Source organism: Telmatherina bonti, assembly GCF_933228915.1.
Source record: "Telmatherina bonti genome assembly, chromosome: 7".
Taxonomy (NCBI): Eukaryota; Metazoa; Chordata; class Actinopteri; order Atheriniformes; family Telmatherinidae; genus Telmatherina; species Telmatherina bonti.
Window position 1 is genome coordinate 342,706 of NC_136625.1, and position 19,413 is coordinate 362,118.

At 46.8% G+C, this 19,413-nt stretch overlaps 1 protein-coding gene across 1 annotated transcript in view; it reads left to right on the forward strand.

The window, feature by feature from the left end:
* The first annotated feature begins 443 nt into the window (after positions 1–443).
* Positions 444–19,413, forward strand: part of amph (amphiphysin) — a 70,021-nt gene continuing 51,051 nt past the window's right edge. The window contains exons 1-4 of the mRNA XM_079244450.1: positions 444–535; positions 7,073–7,153; positions 11,371–11,425; positions 11,542–11,636. Coding sequence (XP_079100576.1) covers positions 467–535; positions 7,073–7,153; positions 11,371–11,425; positions 11,542–11,636 — 300 coding nt within the window. The 5' untranslated portion in view covers positions 444–466. The remainder of the gene's footprint in view (positions 536–7,072; positions 7,154–11,370; positions 11,426–11,541; positions 11,637–19,413) is intronic.

The following is a 19,413-nucleotide window of genomic DNA, read 5'->3' on the forward strand; positions in this document are numbered from 1 at the left end:
GTCTGGTCTGGAACCCCGTTACGCTCCCTGGACCGGTTTAGTCTGGTCTGGAACCCCGTTACGCTCCCTGGACCCATATTTTATTTTAAACCAAAGATACATTTTAGCGGTATCATTAGTTTGCCTACTTTTAATTTGATTAGAATTTTGCTCAGCCCTTTGGGAACGCAGGGTTAAGGTTAGGGGTTAGTTAAATGTGCTGCGTGAATTACATCTGAAAGGAATTTAATTCCGGTTTATGTTCAGTATTTTTTTGTTTAATTGTGAAATTAAATGGATTTAAAAGACAAACAGGAAGCTGCTGTGACTCCTTTTAATTCACGCGGAGGTTAATGTCCAATCAGCTGATCGCTCTGCGCTCAGCCACGCCCACATACACGCTGGCGCGTGCACACACACGTACGCGCACGTGCTTCCCTCCCCCTCCTGTCATCGCCTGTAATCCTCCGCGGTCTCTGCTGACATCATGGCGGAAATTAAAACGGGAATCTTCGCTAAGAACGTGCAGAAGCGGCTGAACAGGGCGCAGGAGAAGGTAGGAGGTGGCCGGAGAGGAGCTGCGGAGGCCGGGGAGGCGAGGGCAGGATGGGGGGTACGGGTGGAGGCCGCTGGAGGCCAGCAGGATGTGGATGGATGGATGGATGGATGGATGGAGGCCTGCAGGGTCCCTCTCATCATTTCACATCGTTTCATTGATCCTCGTGGAGGATGACGTCACCGGTGAAATTGGCCATAAATACAAAAAACCTTGAAAACGAAAGGAGAGCGTTCTGATTGGCTGGAAATTTCCTTCAGCGGATTACCTGCGTCAGGCCACGGCCTGTGACGTCACATGTGAGAGGTTTTTTATATTGTGACCAAATGTTTACGTTTCTGCTTCAAGGTCGGTGGGAGTCGAATGACGTCATTGCTGACGCGCTAACTGCGTTTTATTAACAGCCAATAAAATGATTGATAACCAAAGTCAACAAAGGTTGTTTGTTTTGATGCTGCAGAAAACTGTAAACATGAAAACTATGTGTAAATATTCTTATTGGCTTCTTCCAGAGAAGATGTGACAGCAGAGTGCAGTCTGTCATACATCAGAGAATACACACACACACACACACACCCTCATGTGTGTGTCTGTGTTAAATGTTGAAAATTAGTGATCTGAATATTTCACATGAGCTCAATGGCAGCAATAAAACAAGTAAAAATCTTTTTCAGCTAATCAAGCTGAGGACCAGTCGGAGCACCTTAGAGAGGTAGAGCCTCTCAGGCCAGAGGACACACAAAGCTGCAGTTTCTGCAAAATGTTTGGTGAAGAAACTGAATCCATCATAAAAACTGAAGTCATAACTGTGAACATTTGGGCTTGATGCTGGAGATCTGTTAACAACAGACACGATTCTCTACTGGAAACCAGTGCATGGACTCAGGAAGCTTCCAGAAACCAGTGTGAAACCAGTTCATGCAGGTTAAAGCTCCATCATATGTGAAGAGGATCCAGAAACACGCCGTCTTCTCTGGACCAAAGCTCATTTAAAATGTTCTGAGTGGAAACCTGGATGAAGATGTGGAATAGTTTGTGGACAGCATGGACGGCGTGTCCTGCAGACTAAAGAGGAGAGGGAGCATCCAGCTTGTTATCAGCCTGCATCTCTGATGGGATGGGGTTGCATTAGTGCCGATGGCGTGGGCAGCTTCCACATCTGGGAAGCTCCATCAATGCTGAAACATCTGCTCCCATCCAGACAACGTCTCTTTCAGGGAAGACCTTCCACCATGCTGGACCACATCCTGATGGTGGAACAGGAGAAACTGGTCCAGCAGGACCAGGCTGGACCACATCCTGATGGTGGAACAGGAGAAACTGGTCCAGCAGGACCAGGCTGGACCACATCCTGATGGTGGAACAGGAGAACTGGTCCAGCAGGACCACGCTGGACCACATCCTGATGGTGGAACAGGAGAACTGGTCCAGCAGGACCACGCTGGACCACATCCTGATGGTGGAACAGGAGAACTGGTCCAGCAGGACCACGCTGGACCACATCCTGATGGTGGAACAGGAGAACTGGTCCAGCAGGACCACGCTGGACCACATCCTGATGGTGGAACAGGAGAACTGGTCCAGCTGAACCACATCCTGATGGTGGAACAGGAGAACTGGTCCACCAGGACCACACTGGACCACATCCTGATGGCGGAACAGGAGAACTGGTCCAGCAGGACCATGCTGAACCACATCCTGATGGTGGAACAGGAGAACTGGTCCAGCAGGACCATGCTGAACCACATCCTGATGGTGGAACAGGAGAACTGGTCCAGCAGGACCACATCCTGATGGTGGAACAGGAGAACTGGTCCACCAGGACCACACTGGACCACATCCTGATGGCGGAACAGGAGAACTGGTCCAGCAGGACCATGCTGAACCACATCCTGATGGTGGAACAGGAGAACTGGTCCAGCAGGACCATGCTGAACCACATCCTGATGGTGGAACAGGAGAACTGGTCCAGCAGGACCACATCCTGATGGTGGAACAGGAGAACTGGTCCAGCAGGACCATGCTGAACCACATCCTGATGGTGGAACAGGAGAACTGGTCCAGCAGGACCACGCTGGACCACATCCTGATGGTGGAACAGGAGAACTGGTCCAGCAGGACCATGCTGGACCACATCCTGATGGTGGAACAGGAGAACTGGTCCAGCAGGACCACATCCTGATGGTGGAACAGGAGAACTGGTCCAGCAGGACCACATCCTGATGGTGGAACAGGAGAACTGGTCCAGCAGGACCACATCCTGATGGTGGAACAGGAGAACTGGTCCAGCAGGACCACATCCTGATGGTGGAACAGGAGAACTGGTCCAGCAGGACCATGCTGAACCACATCCTGATGGTGGAACAGGAGAACTGGTCCAGCAGGACCACATCCTGATGGTGGAACAGGAGAACTGGTCCAGCAGGACCACGCTGGACCACATCCTGATGGCGGAACAGGAGAACTGGTCCAGCAGGACCATGCTGAACCACATCCTGATGGTGGAACAGGAGAACTGGTCCAGCAGGACCATGCTGAACCACATCCTGATGGTGGAACAGGAGAACTGGTCCAGCAGGACCATGCTGAACCACATCCTGATGGTGGAACAGGAGAACTGGTCCAGCAGGACCACATCCTGATGGTGGAACAGGAGAACTGGTCCACCAGGACCACACTGGACCACATCCTGATGGCGGAACAGGAGAACTGGTCCAGCAGGACCATGCTGAACCACATCCTGATGGTGGAACAGGAGAACTGGTCCAGCAGGACCATGCTGAACCACATCCTGATGGTGGAACAGGAGAACTGGTCCAGCAGGACCACATCCTGATGGTGGAACAGGAGAACTGGTCCAGCAGGACCACGCTGGACCACATCCTGATGGCGGAACAGGAGAACTGGTCCAGCAGGACCACGCTGAACCACATCCTGATGGTGGAACAGGAGAACTGGTCCAGCAGGACCACGCTGAACCACATCCTGATGGTGGAACAGGAGAACTGGTCCAGCAGGACCATGCTGAACCACATCCTGATGGTGGAACAGGAGAACTGGTCCAGCAGGACCATGCTGAACCACATCCTGATGGTGGAACAGGAGAACTGGTCCAGCAGGACCATGCTGAACCACATCCTGATGGTGGAACAGGAGAACTGGTCCAGCAGGACCACGCTGAACCACATCCTGATGGTGGAACAGGAGAACTGGTCTACATCAGACCAGCAGCGTGGTGGGACAGGAGAACTGGTCTACATCAGACCAGCAGCATGGTGGGACAGGAGAACTGGTCTACATCAGACCAGCAGCGTGGTGGGACAGGAGAACTGGTCTACATCAGACCAGCAGCGTGGTGGGACAGGAGAACTGGTCTACATCAGACCAGTAGCATGGTGGGACAGGAGAACTGGTCTACATCAGACCAGTAGCACGGTGGGACAGGAGAACTGGTCTACATCAGACCAGTAGCATGGTGGGACAGGTGAACTGGTCTACATCAGACCAGCAGCATGGTGGGACAGGAGAACTGGTCTACATCAGACCAGCAGCACGGTGGGACGAGAGAACTGGTCTACATCAGACCAGTAGCGTGGTGGGACAGGAGAACTGGTCTACATCAGACCAGTAGCACGGTGGGACAGGAGAACTGGTCTACATCAGACCAGTAGCGTGGTGGGACAGGAGAACTGGTCTACATCAGACCAGCAGCGTGGTGGGACAGGAGAACTGGTCTACATCAGACCAGTAGCATGGTGGGACAGGAGAACTGGTCTACATCAGACCAGTAGCATGGTGGGACAGGAGAACTGGTCTACATCAGACCAGTAGCATGGTGGGACAGGAGAACTGGTCTACATCAGACCAGCAGCGTGGTGGGACAGGAGAACTGGTCTACATCAGACCAGCAGCATGGTGGGACAGGAGAACTGGTCTACATCAGACCAGTAGCATGGTGGGACAGGAGAACTGGTCTACATCAGACCAGCAGCGTGGTGGGACAGGAGAACTGGTCTACATCAGACCAGCAGCATGGTGGGACAGGAGAACTGGTCTACATCAGACCAGCAGCGTGGTGGGACAGGAGAACTGGTCTACATCAGACCAGCAGCATGGTGGGACAGGAGAACTGGTCTACATCAGACCAGTAGCATGGTGGGACAGGAGAACTGGTCTACATCAGACCAGCAGCGTGGTGGGACAGGAGAACTGGTCTACATCAGACCAGCAGCATGGTGGGACAGGAGAACTGGTCTACATCAGACCAGCAGCGTGGCTGGACAGGAGAACTGGTCTACATCAGACCAGCAGCGTGGTGGGACAGGAGAACTGGTCTACATCAGACCAGCAGCGTGGTGGGACAGGAGAACTGGTCTACATCAGACCAGTAGCATGGTGGGACAGGAGAACTGGTCTACATCAGACCAGCAGCATGGTGGGACAGGAGAACTGGTCTACATCAGACCAGCAGCATGGTGGGACAGGAGAACTGGTCTACATCAGACCAGCAGCGTGGTGGGACAGGAGAACTGGTCTACATCAGACCAGCAGCGTGGTGGGACAGGAGAACTGGTCTACATCAGACCAGCAGCGTGGCTGGACAGGAGAACTGGTCTACATCAGACCAGCAGCACGGTGGGACAGGAGAACTGGTCTACATCAGACCAGCAGCATGGTGGGACAGGAGAACTGGTCTACATCAGACCAGCAGCGTGGCTGGACAGGAGAACTGGTCTACATCAGACCAGCAGCGTGGTGGGACAGGAGAACTGGTCTACATCAGACCAGCAGCATGGTGGGACAGGAGAACTGGTCTACATCAGACCAGCAGCATGGTGGGACAGGAGAACTGGTCTACATCAGACCAGTAGCATGGTGGGACAGGAGAACTGGTCTACATCAGACCAGCAGCGTGGCTGGACAGGAGAACTGGTCTACATCAGACCAGCAGCACGGTGGGACAGGAGAACTGGTCTACATCAGACCAGCAGCGTGGTGGGACAGGAGAACTGGTCTACATCAGACCAGCAGCGTGGTGGGACAGGAGAACTGGTCTACATCAGACCAGCAGCGTGGCTGGACAGGAGAACTGGTCTACATCAGACCAGCAGCACGGTGGGACAGGAGAACTGGTCTACATCAGACCAGCAGCGTGGCTGGACAGGAGAACTGGTCTACATCAGACCAGCAGCATGGTGGGACAGGAGAACTGGTCTACATCAGACCAGCAGCATGGTGGGACAGGAGAACTGGTCTACATCAGACCAGCAGCGTGGCTGGACAGGAGAACTGGTCTACATCAGACCAGCAGCGTGGTGGGACAGGAGAACTGGTCTACATCAGACCAGCAGCATGGTGGGACAGGAGAACTGGTCTACATCAGACCAGCAGCATGGTGGGACAGGAGAACTGGTCTACATCAGACCAGTAGCATGGTGGGACAGGAGAACTGGTCTACATCAGACCAGCAGCGTGGCTGGACAGGAGAACTGGTCTACATCAGACCAGCAGCACGGTGGGACAGGAGAACTGGTCTACATCAGACCAGCAGCATGGTGGGACAGGAGAACTGGTCTACATCAGACCAGCAGCGTGGCTGGACAGGAGAACTGGTCTACATCAGACCAGCAGCGTGGTGGGACAGGAGAACTGGTCTACATCAGACCAGCAGCATGGTGGGACAGGAGAACTGGTCTACATCAGACCAGCAGCATGGTGGGACAGGAGAACTGGTCTACATCAGACCAGCAGCATGGTGGGACAGGAGAACTGGTCTACATCAGACCAGCAGCATGGTGGGACAGGAGAACTGGTCTACATCAGACCAGCAGCATGGTGGGACAGGAGAACTGGTCTACATCAGACCAGCAGCATGGTGGGACAGGAGAGCTGGTCTACATCAGACCAGCAGCACGGTGGGACAGGAGAACTGGTCTACATCAGACCAGACCTTTCACCATGAAGGTTATTGTCTGCTGTTCTATGTGTGGAAAGTCTTCAGGCTCCTGAAAACAGAATTTCGGGTGACACTTCCTGTTTAGGAAAATGAAAAAAGCTGATCAAAGGTTCTACCTCCAGATTTAGAACCTCTCAGAACCAGAAGTAGACCTACAGTTAGGGAGTAAAGGGATCTTCCGGGCAAATCTGGAGACTTTTCAGAACAATAATCAGGAACTGCCGTAATCCAATCTGGAAGGAGCAGATCTGGGGACCAGTTTTCTTGCATCACTCTAAGACAGGATGTCCTCGTTCTATGAATATTATGTAGCTGAAAGAAGGATGATCCATAAACCTTTTTATATGCAAATCGCAGGACAGACTATGGTCCACAATCAGCCAAAGGTTCCTACGTGTAGACCTGGAAGCCGGGGTAAAAACATCAAGAGTCCCTCAATGGTGGGAAAGTTCGTATTTTAGGCTTCACGTCTAAAGACAAGAATCCTAATGTCAAAAAAAGAAATAATTTCAAACTACTTATAAAACATTTAAGTAATTTTAAATAGGGAGTTTAATTTTTTTTTCTGATTAATTTTTCAGGTCCTGCAGAAGCTGGGAAAAGCAGATGAAACCAAGGATGAGCAGTTTGAACAAGTTGTTATCAACTTCAAACGACAGGAGGTGAGTAATCTCACCGATTTTTGTCAATAATGTCTGAGCAGGTCCAGACCATGGTTCAGGGAAGAGACTCTAGTTCAGTCCCAGCTAAAGCTGGACCAGTGTGAGATCAGCAGAACGTCCATCCATGGAAAAAGACCGGTCCATGGGTGTGGCAAGATGGCGCCGGCGTGTATAGGCAGCTGTCTACCTGCCCTGTTTCAGTTCACTTTTATTGTCCTTCAGGAGGACATTTGGTTTGCTGTGCAGTAAAAAATATATCGTAAAACTCAGTAAAAACCCATACAACCATAACCCAATCATAGACCAATAAGATTCAACTTTTTAAAAAAAAAAAAGTGCAGGCAAATTCCTTTCCTTTCAAAAACTTAAGAGTTGCATTAGCCTTTCTTTTTTATGTTTTGGTGATGGAGTTAGGGGGCTTGCTGTGGCTCTGGGGGGGTATCTGGCCTTCTAAATGGTGATGGAGGAGTTGCTCATGAGATGTTGGCTGACGAGGAGCTTGCTGCAGATGAATGACCCAGCTCAACAATCTCCTAAAGGAACAATATAAGTAGAGATGGAAATCCAATCCAACATCTTTTATGAATGTTCTGTATCAATAAAAAAACATTTGATTTGTTTCCATTTGCACAGCACAATAGAGTAAAAGGGGCCGTCACAAAGTTGGCGAGGAGATACATATCACCATCACGCCAATTTTAGCTTCTCTCCACTGGCTGCCTGGACGTTTTAGAATTGATTTTAAGATCTTATTGTTTGTTTTTAAAGCTTTAAATGGACTGGCCCTTCTATACATTACAGAATGCCTCCAAATTTACACCCCAGTTCGCACCTTGAGGTCTCAGGGCCAGTCCCAGCTTGTGGTGCCGAAGACGAGACCTAAGACTAGAGGGAACAGGGCGTTCTCCATAGTCGGTCCGAGACTCTGGACTCTGCCCCTCCATGTCCAAGCTGCCTCCACAGTGGAGTGCTTCAAGTCTTGTTTAAAGGCCCACTTTTATTCTTTGGCTTTTAACATTGTGTGAGTTGTGTGGTCCTCTGTGTCTTTTATATGTTTTGTTGTTCCTTTTAATTATTTTATTGGGTATTTATTTATTTTTAATTGTTTTACCTATTTTTATTATTTTAACAACATTAATATTTCGTGTTATTTTATATTGTGATATTCACCTTTGTGCAGCACGTTGGCAACATTCTGTTTTTAAAATGTGCTTTATAAATAAAGTGGATTGGATCAGGAGATACATATATATAATTTAATTTGAATGAAAAAGGTAGACATAAATATAGATGGGAGCAGGAAATCTATAAACTCTTGCAACAACTGGAAAGCAGGAGAGACATGATATACAAAAAACAAAGAGTAGAAAAATCAATCAACTATAAAAACAGTCTTAAGAAATAGTGATTACACTGAGTCAACCACATAAATATGAACTACTGCCACTTGTGGTATTGTGGACATTTTATTCACAACATGGGAATTGCACATATATTTTTTTAGTGCGATTGCACATTTGTTGACATATGTGGTGTTCATGCAATTATAAGTTAATATAGGCTTTATAAGAGAAAGTAGCAAAATGACAGGAACATTTTAACAACAAAGTCCCTCCCAAAGTTTTTTCGCCAAATACTTAGACTTCAGGAAATGCTTCTTGTTTTCTGCTTTGTGCCTTTGTGTTTTCGGGCGTCCCTGGTCACAAGACATATGATACAGTTAGCACCGAGCACAAAAATAAGGGCAGTAAAGCAATGATACAACATATCGATGATTGTCACTGAAAGAAAACAGCAACCGTGATTTTATGCATTCATATAATCAGTTCAGCAAATGCAAGCCTGTCGTGCAGGTAGATGTAGTAAACAGCAGCTTTTCACAAAGTTTTATCTGAAGAGTAGATCATCTTGTTATACAAGTGCAAGATGAACTTAACCTAAAACTGTAAATGCCGCGACTTCAATACCATTATTGAGTCATTATTAATGCTGAAAATACTTACATTTGTTGATCGAGTTGTTGCCGGGGAACCCACTGTACGCTGGGAAATTTCTTTTACCCCTGGTCCTGGAAAATCTTCGTTTTAATAAGTGTGTAGATCTCCCCCCCTCCCCCCTTCCCCTTTGTCCAAAGGAGAATTGGGATACCCCTTCCCACCGCATGAACACGCCAAGTGGAGGGGAAAGGCTAAGGGGTAGAAATGGACCTAAAACCCTTTTATAGAATGAGCAAAAATGTTAGTTGATCTGGGTTTCCCCCTCCCTGGAGCTCTGTAATGCAGCTGGATCCCCTTAGAGCAAAGGATAGAAGGAGGCGAGGGAGTAGAAAGGTAGGACTGATGGAGATGAACTGTAGAGTGAAGGCCACTGTAGTGAAGGAACTTCCAAGTCTTCAGATAGAAGTGAGTGGAGCTGGTTCAATTTAAATAAAACACTCAGTATTTCCAGTGTGGCATATCTCGGTTTGTACTTCAGGAATTTCACTGTGAAGAGAGACTCTTATTAAGTTCATAAACACATATAACACATGTATAAAGAAAAACTAATTCAATTCAACTTTATTTATATAGCGTCAAATCACGGCAATGCCATCTCAAGACGCTTTACAGACAGAGGGGAAAACATAATGAAGGCCAATTCATAACAGCCTATATAAGGAAACCAACAGATTGAGTTGAGTCCAACTCAATCTCCCATCCTGAGCAAGCACACTGGCGAGAGTGGGAAGGAAAAAACTCCCTTTTAACAGGAAGGAAACCTCCGGCAGAACCCGGCTCAGGACAGGCAGCCATCTGCCTCTGCTGTGTGGGGGGAAGAGGACAGAAAGACAACAGACAACAGGAACTGCTACTCCCGGCCAGGGAGACCTGCTGAGACAGGAGACATACATGTTAATGATGCTACACTGTTTATGGGGGGGGGGGGGGGGGGAGATAAAGAGAAAAAGAAAGAAGCTCAGTGTATCAGGAAATGTCCCTCAGCAGTCTAAACCTATAGCAGCATAACTAAGGGATGCTAACCATCCCTAGCTATAGGACTTATCAAAAAGATAAGTCTTCAGCCTAGTCTTAAAGGTGGGGAGGGTGTCTGCTTCCCTAACACTAACTGGGAGCTTATTCCATAAGAGAGGGGCCTGATAACCAAAGGCTCTGCCTCCTGCTCGGCTCTTTGAGACTCTAGGAACCACAAGTAAGCCTGCAGTCTGCGAACGAAGTACTCTGCTTGGTATATAAGGAACAATGAGGTCTTTGATATATAGTGGTGCCTGGTTGTGGAGGGCTTTATATGTAAGGAGAAGGATTTTAAATTCTATTCTAGATTCAACAGGCAGCCAATGAAGAGAGGCTAAAACTGGAGAAATATGATCTCTCCTGCTGGTTCTGGTCAGGACTCTGGCTGCAGAATTCTGAATCAGCTGAAGGCTTTTCAGGGCATATTTAGGACAGCCCAGTAATAGAGAGTTACAGTAATCTAGTCTCGAAGTAACAAAAGCGTGAACCAGTTTTTCTGCATCACTCTGAGACAGAATGTCCCTAATTTTGGCTATATTACGTAAATGAAAGAAGGTTGTTTTAGTAACCTGCTTAATATGTGGGCCAAAGGACAGGTCAGGGTCAAATATTACTCCAAGGTTTCTCACTGTAGCACTGGAAGCTAAAGTAATGCCATCCAGGTTCGTTACAAAACCGGAAAATTTAGCTCTGAGTTTTTCAGATCCAACGAGAATTACTTCAGTCTTATCTGAGTTTAAGAGGAGAAAATTTCTAGACATCCAAGTCTTTATGTCTATGAGACAATTTTGTAGCCTATTGGGCTGATTTGTTTCATCTGGTTTAAAGGATAAGTATATCTGAGTATCATCTGCATAACAAGGAAAGTTTAATACAATACGTCCTGATTAATACAATAATGCAAATGAGTAAATATGAATAAAACAGAGTAAATATCAAGAATATATATATTGTAAATGCCAAATTTTCCAGTGATACAAAGGAAAGATGGAGCTTTTTTTAAATGATTATGTTTCATTTAAATGTGACAGTGTTTCATTTCACAATGTTTTCGAGATGAGCTAAAAATAAGAGATTATTAAAAAGTCAAATAAGATTAAAAGAAAACAAAGAACGTCATAACTGTCCATGTTTTAAAGTAAATATTTAATATGATAATTTAATATAATTATTGAGGTTTATATCCTTTTCTCTGTCTTCTGTCAGTCTGAAGGATCTCGCCTGCAGAGGGAGATGAAGGGTTACATGACTGCTATCAAAGGTGATAAAAATGTCATTTGAAGCAGTTACAACAAGTATTTCATTATACTTCTTTAATATCTGGTAGTTTTGCTCTAAAACATTATTTTGGTGAATGTGTCATTTCCTCTCTTCCAGGAATGCAGCAAGCGTCCATCAACCTTACCCAGTCTCTTCATGAGGTCTATGAGCCGGACTGGCATGGAAAAGATGACGTCCTGACTATCGGGAAGGTCAGGACGAATGCTTATCCCCTGAATATGGCATATAAAGTGAGGCAAATAAGTATTTAAATACCCTGTGATTTTTACAGGTCCTTTCACTTAAAAATTATAGAGGGGTCTGAAATTCTTAGGTGCATGTCCATTGTGAGAGAAATAATCTAAAAAAATCTGGAAATCACATTTTAGAATTTTTTAAATTTATTTGTATATTACCACTGCAAAAAGTATTTGAACACCTGAGAAAATCCATGTTAATATTTGGTAAAGTAGCCTATGTTAACAAGATGGTCAAATAGTTGTTTGCCTCACTGTATATTGACTGAGTTTTACTGTAGATATTAGTATGTAGAAAGGACCCAGGTGGTTAAAAATCGTGCCATTTCTTGGAATTTCCCTCCCAATTATAGCAGGTGCCCTGAACTGTCCTGCTGTGATGCCTTTTAAAGGATAGTTAGATGTCTTGGTTTCAATCAAGCTACCACCTAATTGCCCCCACTCTGAATTAAGAGGCAGGTTTCAGCAAGGAATGGTGAGTCATGTCATGGTTTATGTTTTTAAAATCTCCATCATGTCACTTCTTGGTTTGACCTGGAAAAATGGATAAGTGTAAAAAGTCTTTATCTGTAAAGTACCATGGTAACCATGCATTTTTATGTCTGCAACAAAACAGACTTGGTAAGCACTGAGAATACAGACTGAGAGACTAATCATGTTAAAAAAGCAAAGATGCAGTATAAATATATAAACTAAATATCACTGCAAAAAAATATTTCTGTGGTCTGCAAAAAGTGTCTGTGCAAACAGTTCTTTGTAAAGATAAACAGAGGTCGATAACTTAAAGCCTGATGGCTGTTGGGTAGAAGCTGTCACGGAGCCTAACCGTTCTGCATGGCAGGTATCTTCTTCCTGACAGTAACAGAGAGAACAGGTCATGAGAGGGGTGAGTGGGATCCCTGGCGATTCTTGTTGCCCTCGACAGGCAGCACCGCCTCGCCAGGTAACCCCTAACCCTCCCCCAACAGATGGCAGTGTGACCCCAATGATTTGTCCAGTTGTCCTCGCCACTCTCCCCAGTGCTTTCCTGTGTGAGGCTGCTGCTCTCATGCCACAGAGAGATGCTGCTGGATAGCACACTCTCAATAGTGCCTCTGTAGAAGGTGGTGAAGACGGATGGGTTGAGGTGTGTTCTCTTTAGCCGCCGCAGGAAGTGCAGGCGCTGGAACGCCTTATTTACAGTGAAGGAGATATGCAGTGACCAGGTGGGGTTGTCAGCTGTGTGGACCCCCAGGAGCTTGGTGTGTGGGACAATCTCCACAGCAGTGTCCTTGATGTAGAGTGATGTGTGCACAGGTTGTTACTGCTGCACCAGTCTACAAAAAGTTTCACTTCCTCTCTGCAGTGCTTCTCCTCGCCACCCTAGATAAGACACTGTTGTGTCATCCGCATGCTATTTGAGTTGTACTTAGCACAGCAATCGTGGGTCATCAGGGTTAACAGTAGGGGCTGAGGACACACCCCTGCGGAGAGCTTGACGTTGTCAGACCTATCATTCCCTTTGCAAGGGAGTGTCCAGTCCAAGTAGGCCCAGTTTGTTGATCAGGTGATATGGGATGATGCTGTTAAAGACCGAGCTAACAGCATTCGAACCAGTGTGTTTTTATTCTCGAGGTGTTCCAGGCCAGGTGGAGTGTAATGGGTAAGATGGAGGTAATGTGACCTTTGACCAGCCTTTCGAAGCACTTCATGATTATGGATGTTCGTGGTACCGGGCGATACTCATTCAGAGTTGTTACTGTGGGTGTTTTTAGAACCAGGATGATCACAGAGGCTTTATAGCATGAAGGCACAACAGTCTGATGCAGGGAGATGTTAAATATGTCTGTCAGGAGATCCGTCAGTTGTTGAGCACACTCCTTGAGCACGCGGCCTGGTATCTGATCGGGACCAGCAGATTTTCCTGGATTGATCCTCCTTGGGGTCCGGCGGGTCTCAGCTGGATTGAGACACGGCATCTGTTCCTCGTGATGTGCAGTGGCCTTCACTGCAGGTGTGTTAAGCGCCTCAAACTGTCCAAAATAATAGAGTTGATTCAGGAAGGCGATGTTCTCATCACAGGGCTGAGGGGTGATCTTATAGTCCGTAACAGATTTGATTCCCTGCCACAGTCTCCTGCTGTCCCTGTGGTCCTGAAGATGGTCTGGCAATTTGTGACCATGGGCCCTTTTAGCAAGTCTGACTGCTTTGTTCAGCCTGGTTCTTGCTAAGTTGAGAGCAGCCCTGTCTCCAGATTTAAAACCAGTCTCTTTGTTTAACAGGGCTCTCACCTCTGCAGTCATCCACGGTTTCTCATTTCCCCTCACTGTGATGCATTTTGTTTCACAAACATCCTCCATACATTTTTTAATGTAGCCTGATAGTCACAGCATACTCCTCCATATCAACCTCCTGGTCTTTGGTGGGCGCCTCTCTGAACACAGACCAGTCAGGTCATTCAAAGCAGGCCTGCAGTGCTGTCATTGCTTCCTCGGACCACACACTCACCAGTTTTGAGGAGGGCCTTGTTCTCGTGAGCAAGTTCTGTATGTTGGCATCAACTTGACAGAGATGGTGTCTGATGAGCCTAGGTGGGGGCGGGGGACTGCTTTAAATGCTGCTTTGATGTTTGTGTATGCATGATCCAGTATGTTGTCATCTCTGGATGCAAGGTCCACATGATGGTAAAAATGAAGAAGAAGCTTCCTTATGTTGGTCTGGTTGAAATCCCCAGCAACAGTGAAAACTCCCTCAGGATAAGTGTTTTGCAGATCGTTGACGTAGTAGTAGAGAATATCCAAGGCTGCTTTTGTTTCTGCATCAGGGCAAATGTAAACGGCAATGATGAATGTGACTGAGAATTCCTGTTGAAGATTGCATTTGACTGCCAAAACCCCAATGTCTGTTGAGCAGTGTGAGAGAGTCTTTTTTGTGTCCTTGCACCATTTTTTTTTATTGAGGTAGACGCATAAACCTTTGTCCAATTTTTTGCTGCTGAGAGTGCTGCTCCGGTGAGCCCAGTGTGTTGTTAGCCCCGCTATGCTAATAGCATCCTCTGTAACTGTATCGTTCAGCTAGGTCTCAGTGAAAACTAGAGCGCAACAGTCTCTCACCTCCCTCTTTGATGTGATGTCCAGTCTGATGTAGTCCAGTTTATTTTCTGGGAAACGGGTATTCGACAGCAGAGTCAATGGAAATGGTGTTTTGCAAGGGTTAACTTTAGCCCTAGCGCTAGCCCCATTGCAAGCGCCCTGCTTCTGCTTTTGCATACATCGCTGTCTATGTCTCTTCTAGGAGTAGGTGGCACTGTTGGAAGGTGCTGGTGCTGAGCAGGGCTCACCTTGTCTGAGCAGTAGTCCAGGGGATTTTAGTAAATCCATGGTGTGTGAGTCCACGAAGTCTGTTATCCATTCTGCATGTAGTAGCAGAAGGCTGTGCCGATCATAAATCCTTTCACCACTGATCTAGAAGTGGCTAGTTTTTCACTATTTTTGTCGTGAGCCCATGCAGCCGCAGCTGACTTGGTCGCCGCCATATTGGAGAGAGATCACATAAAAGATTACATAAAAGAAGGATGATAACATAATCGGTCCAAGTACAGAACCCTGAGGAAGCCACGACCTACTGTGGTCTGTAATGAAGACTCATCATTTACATTGCCAAACTGAAATATACCATATAAATATGACTGGAACCAGTCTAAAGCGATCCTTTTAATCCCAGTAACATGTTCCAGTCTTTATAGCAGAATGTTGTGATCAATCTCCCTAGCAAGTGCCAACACCAATGTGGTTAAGCCCAAATAGTAAGAACACACTTTCTTTAATTCTTGTGCATCCCGGGGAGGAAAAATAACCTGATGGAGGTCCACTTCTTTGCCTGTTGGGGTAACAGTATTGGAACTAGTGACAAGAACATTCAATCAGCTGATCTGGAAAGCTGATTCATGATTGGCTATAGGCATGAAGATGTTTGATGCCATGGTGGAGAGGAAGACTGATGACAAACTGCTATCTACTGTGGACAACCCTGTCCCCTCTCCACCACACAGTGCTTATCCATGAGACTCATTTAGGTCTGCTAAGATAGCGATCCGGCCTGCTTTAGACCACAGTTCTTTATACCAGTTCTCCACGGTCAGAGACTCCAGACTCACTACCGCTTAACTCTGATTCAGACTTTCTTTTTTCTTCATATACCACTTTACCTTTCATCTGAATGCCATACTTTTCATTATTTGTGTTTTTACTCTGACATCTATTTGTAAGTTTGATTCTTTTCAGTGAGGGTTCTCTGCTCTTTATCACAGATTTTGTTAATAAATTTAATGGGTAGAACTTCCAGGCTCTCCTATGGTATAGCCATCCCCTGGAGGGGCTGTAAGGGTCAGGTACAATGTGAGCTGGGCAGCAGCTGAAGGCGGGGCTTCTGGTGGTCCAATCCTCTGCTGCAGAAACTGTCTCTAGTGACACCATCACCTCTCTGGCAGGGAAGGAGTCTGAGCTGGTGCATGAGGTTGAGCAGTTCTGGCTAGATATAGCTGAACTCACCTTGATGCATGGCTTGGTGTCGGGAACTAATAGTCTCGAGAAGGACTGGACCTTCTCTGGAGCTGCTCCCGGCGAGAGGCGCAGAGTGGGTGTGGGCTTTCTCATTGCCCCCCTTGTTTGGTGCCTTTTCTGGAGTCCTTGGAGGGTGCTCGTACTGGAGATTCCATTGTTCTGCTGGGGGACTTCAGTGCTCACGTGGACAATGACTGTGACACCTGAAGGGGTGTGATTGGGAGGAATGTCCCCCCGATCTGAGCCCAAGTGGTTTATTGTTATTGGTCTTGTGTACTTGTCACAGATTGTCCAGAATAAACATCATGTTCAAGCATAAGCATGTCCATATGTGACTTGACTTTGGCTTTGTAGTCATATTGTCAGAATTGTGGCCATATCTTGGACACTCAGGTGAAGAAAGGGGAAAAGCTGTGAACTGATCACCACCTGGTAATGAATTTGCTCAGGTAGTGGAGGAGGATGCTGGTCAGGTGTGGCAGGCCCAAACACATTTTGCTGGGAATGTATATCAGAGTCCCTTGTCAGAGAGAGCTTCAACTCCCACCTCCAGTAGAGCTTCAACCATGTCCCGAGTGAGACTGGGGCATTGAGTCCAAGTGAACTGTTTTCCATGGCCAGTTTGGGCTGTGGCCGTAAGACCGTTGGTATCTGTCATTGTGGTAATCTCAGAACTCATTGGTGGACACCAGCAGTGTGGGATGTCAAAGTGAAGAAGTTCTATCAGGCATTTTTGGCCTGTAGGACTCTGGATGCAGATGATGGGTATTGGCAGGCTAAGCACAATGCAGCTTTGGCACTCACTGAGGCAAAACCAGTATGTCTAGTCCACCATCTGGCAACTCAGGAGGGGGAAGCAGTGGTCAATCAACAATGTGTACAGTGGGAATGGGGGCTGCTGATCTCGACTCAGGCTGTTGTGGTTCGGTGGAAGGAATACTTTGAAAACCTCATCAATCCTACATTTCTTCTGATGAAGAAAAAGAGCTGGGGTACTCAGGTGGCTCCTCCTATTTCTAGGGTTGAGGTCACTGAGGTTGTTAAAAAGCTGGGCAAGCTATGGCAATGTTCCGGGGGTGGATGAGATACACCGGACTTTCTTAATGTTGTGGGGCTGTCCTGGCTGACACCCCTCTGCAGCTTTGGACACTGGGGACAGTGCCTCTGGACCTGGGTCTGGGTGGTCCCACTGGGTGGTGGTCCCACTTTTAAAGAAGGGGGAACCATGCCGATCACACTCCTCAACCGGTAAGGTCCTGGAGAATAGGGTCCATCGAATAGACTAGTCCTGGATTGACCACTAGAAGGTCCTGGATGAGGCATGCATGACGGTTTGCCTTACCGGTCTACATGTAATTTGTGGACTTGGAGAAGTTGTTTGACTGTGTCCCCCAGAGACTCCAACTGGGGGTACTCCGGGAGCATGGGGTACTGGACTCCCCTGTCCAAGGTGTCCAGTCCCTGCAGGATCGGTGTCAGAGCTTAGTTCGCATTGCTAGCTGTAACTCAAATTTAATTTCAGTAGGGGTTGGACTCCGCCAAGGCTGCTCTTTATGACCGATTTTGTTCAATAGACAGAATTTCTGGGTGCAACTGAGATGTTGATGGGATCTCTTTTGGTGACCTCAGGACTGGGTCTGCTTTTTGGATGATGTGGTTCTGTTGGTTTCATCTGGTTGTGATCTCCAACTCTCTTTGGAGCAATTTGTAGCCGAGTGTGAAGTGGGATCTTCAGGAAGATTACTGCACTGTCTGCAGTGATGACGACTCTGCAATGAAGGTGAAGCTCTGGATTTACTGGTCTACATTCCTACCCTCACCTATGGTTTACCTGTGTGTTGTTACCAAATAGATGAGACCTTAAATACAAGTGGCTGAAATGAGTTTCCTCGTAAGGGTGTGTAGACTGTACCTTAGAAATAGGGTGAGAAGCTCGGTCATCTTGGAGGGGCTCAGAGTATGTCCGCTGCCTTTCCACATCCACAGTTCAAACAGGATGTGTCAAGATGGGCCAAGATGTTTCACTGCCAGCTGTCTGTCACTGTTGTGTGTTCACTGTATGTTTAGTGTTCTGCATGATCTGCCAAGAGGTATTGCTTTTTCTCACCTATGACCGACGAACTTTGACAAAGATTGGATACTCCTTTGTGAAATATAATCCTTTGGCAAGTTCTTTGTGTAACGAGGAAATCCCATCCTTCTTAAGGCGTCCTACCCTCTACTTCACCCACAATAAATGCTGCAGAAGACGTGGTAAACATGGAAGTGTTTGGTGAAAGACTTGGGCTCACTTGAAATCCGTCTGCGTCTGGTTGCTGGAGAAATTTGACTTATTTGGATGATTCTGCTTTTTCCAAATGGAGGATCAGGGATCTATGGATTCAACTGGTGCTCCAAGACATTGAAGGCTTTGACAGTGCCAGCTGTTTGGTGAATCCCGATCAGCTATTGCTACGTCCTGTCGTCTGTTGTGTCCGATCTGGAAAATGCAGTGTGGATTATTGGAACCTCAGCTTGTTGAAGCATGCACTGTCCTCATCTGATACTATCACTGAATTTAGCTCTGCTAAATGCGAGGTCCATCGCAAACAAAACTTTTCTACTGAGTGACTTTATAACTTCTCGCTATTTGGATTTTATGTTCCTGATGGAAATGTGGCCACGTAAAGGTGATCTTTCTCCTTTTTCTGAGCTTATTCCTCCTGGATATAGTTTCCTCAATTTCCCTCATACCACCGGTAAAGGCGGAGGATTGTCATCAATGTTCAGGTCCACCTTCCACTGCCGACTGTGTCCAGCTAACAGGTCTGTTCAAGCTTTGAGCTCCAACTTTTTGAGGTAAACTTCCCCATGACTGTTCTTTGTGCAATGGTTTGTCGCCCACCGAAAGTTAACATTGAGTTTATACATATATGATCACTTTTTGATCATTGGGGATTTCAATGTGCACATTTGCTGTGAGACCAGAACTTTGGTCAGAGATTTTTTGAACATTGATTCTTTAAATCCCACACGGTATGTTTCAGAGTTATATATTGGATCTTGTGTTGTTTTATGGTTTGAATATACAGACAGACAACGGAAATCTGTCATATCTGATCATTTAGCTGTTTTTTTTCCTTCATGGTGCCTTCTGCCCCCTCCAACACTAAAACTCCCATTTGCTGTCTTCTTGTTATTAGCTCTTTAAC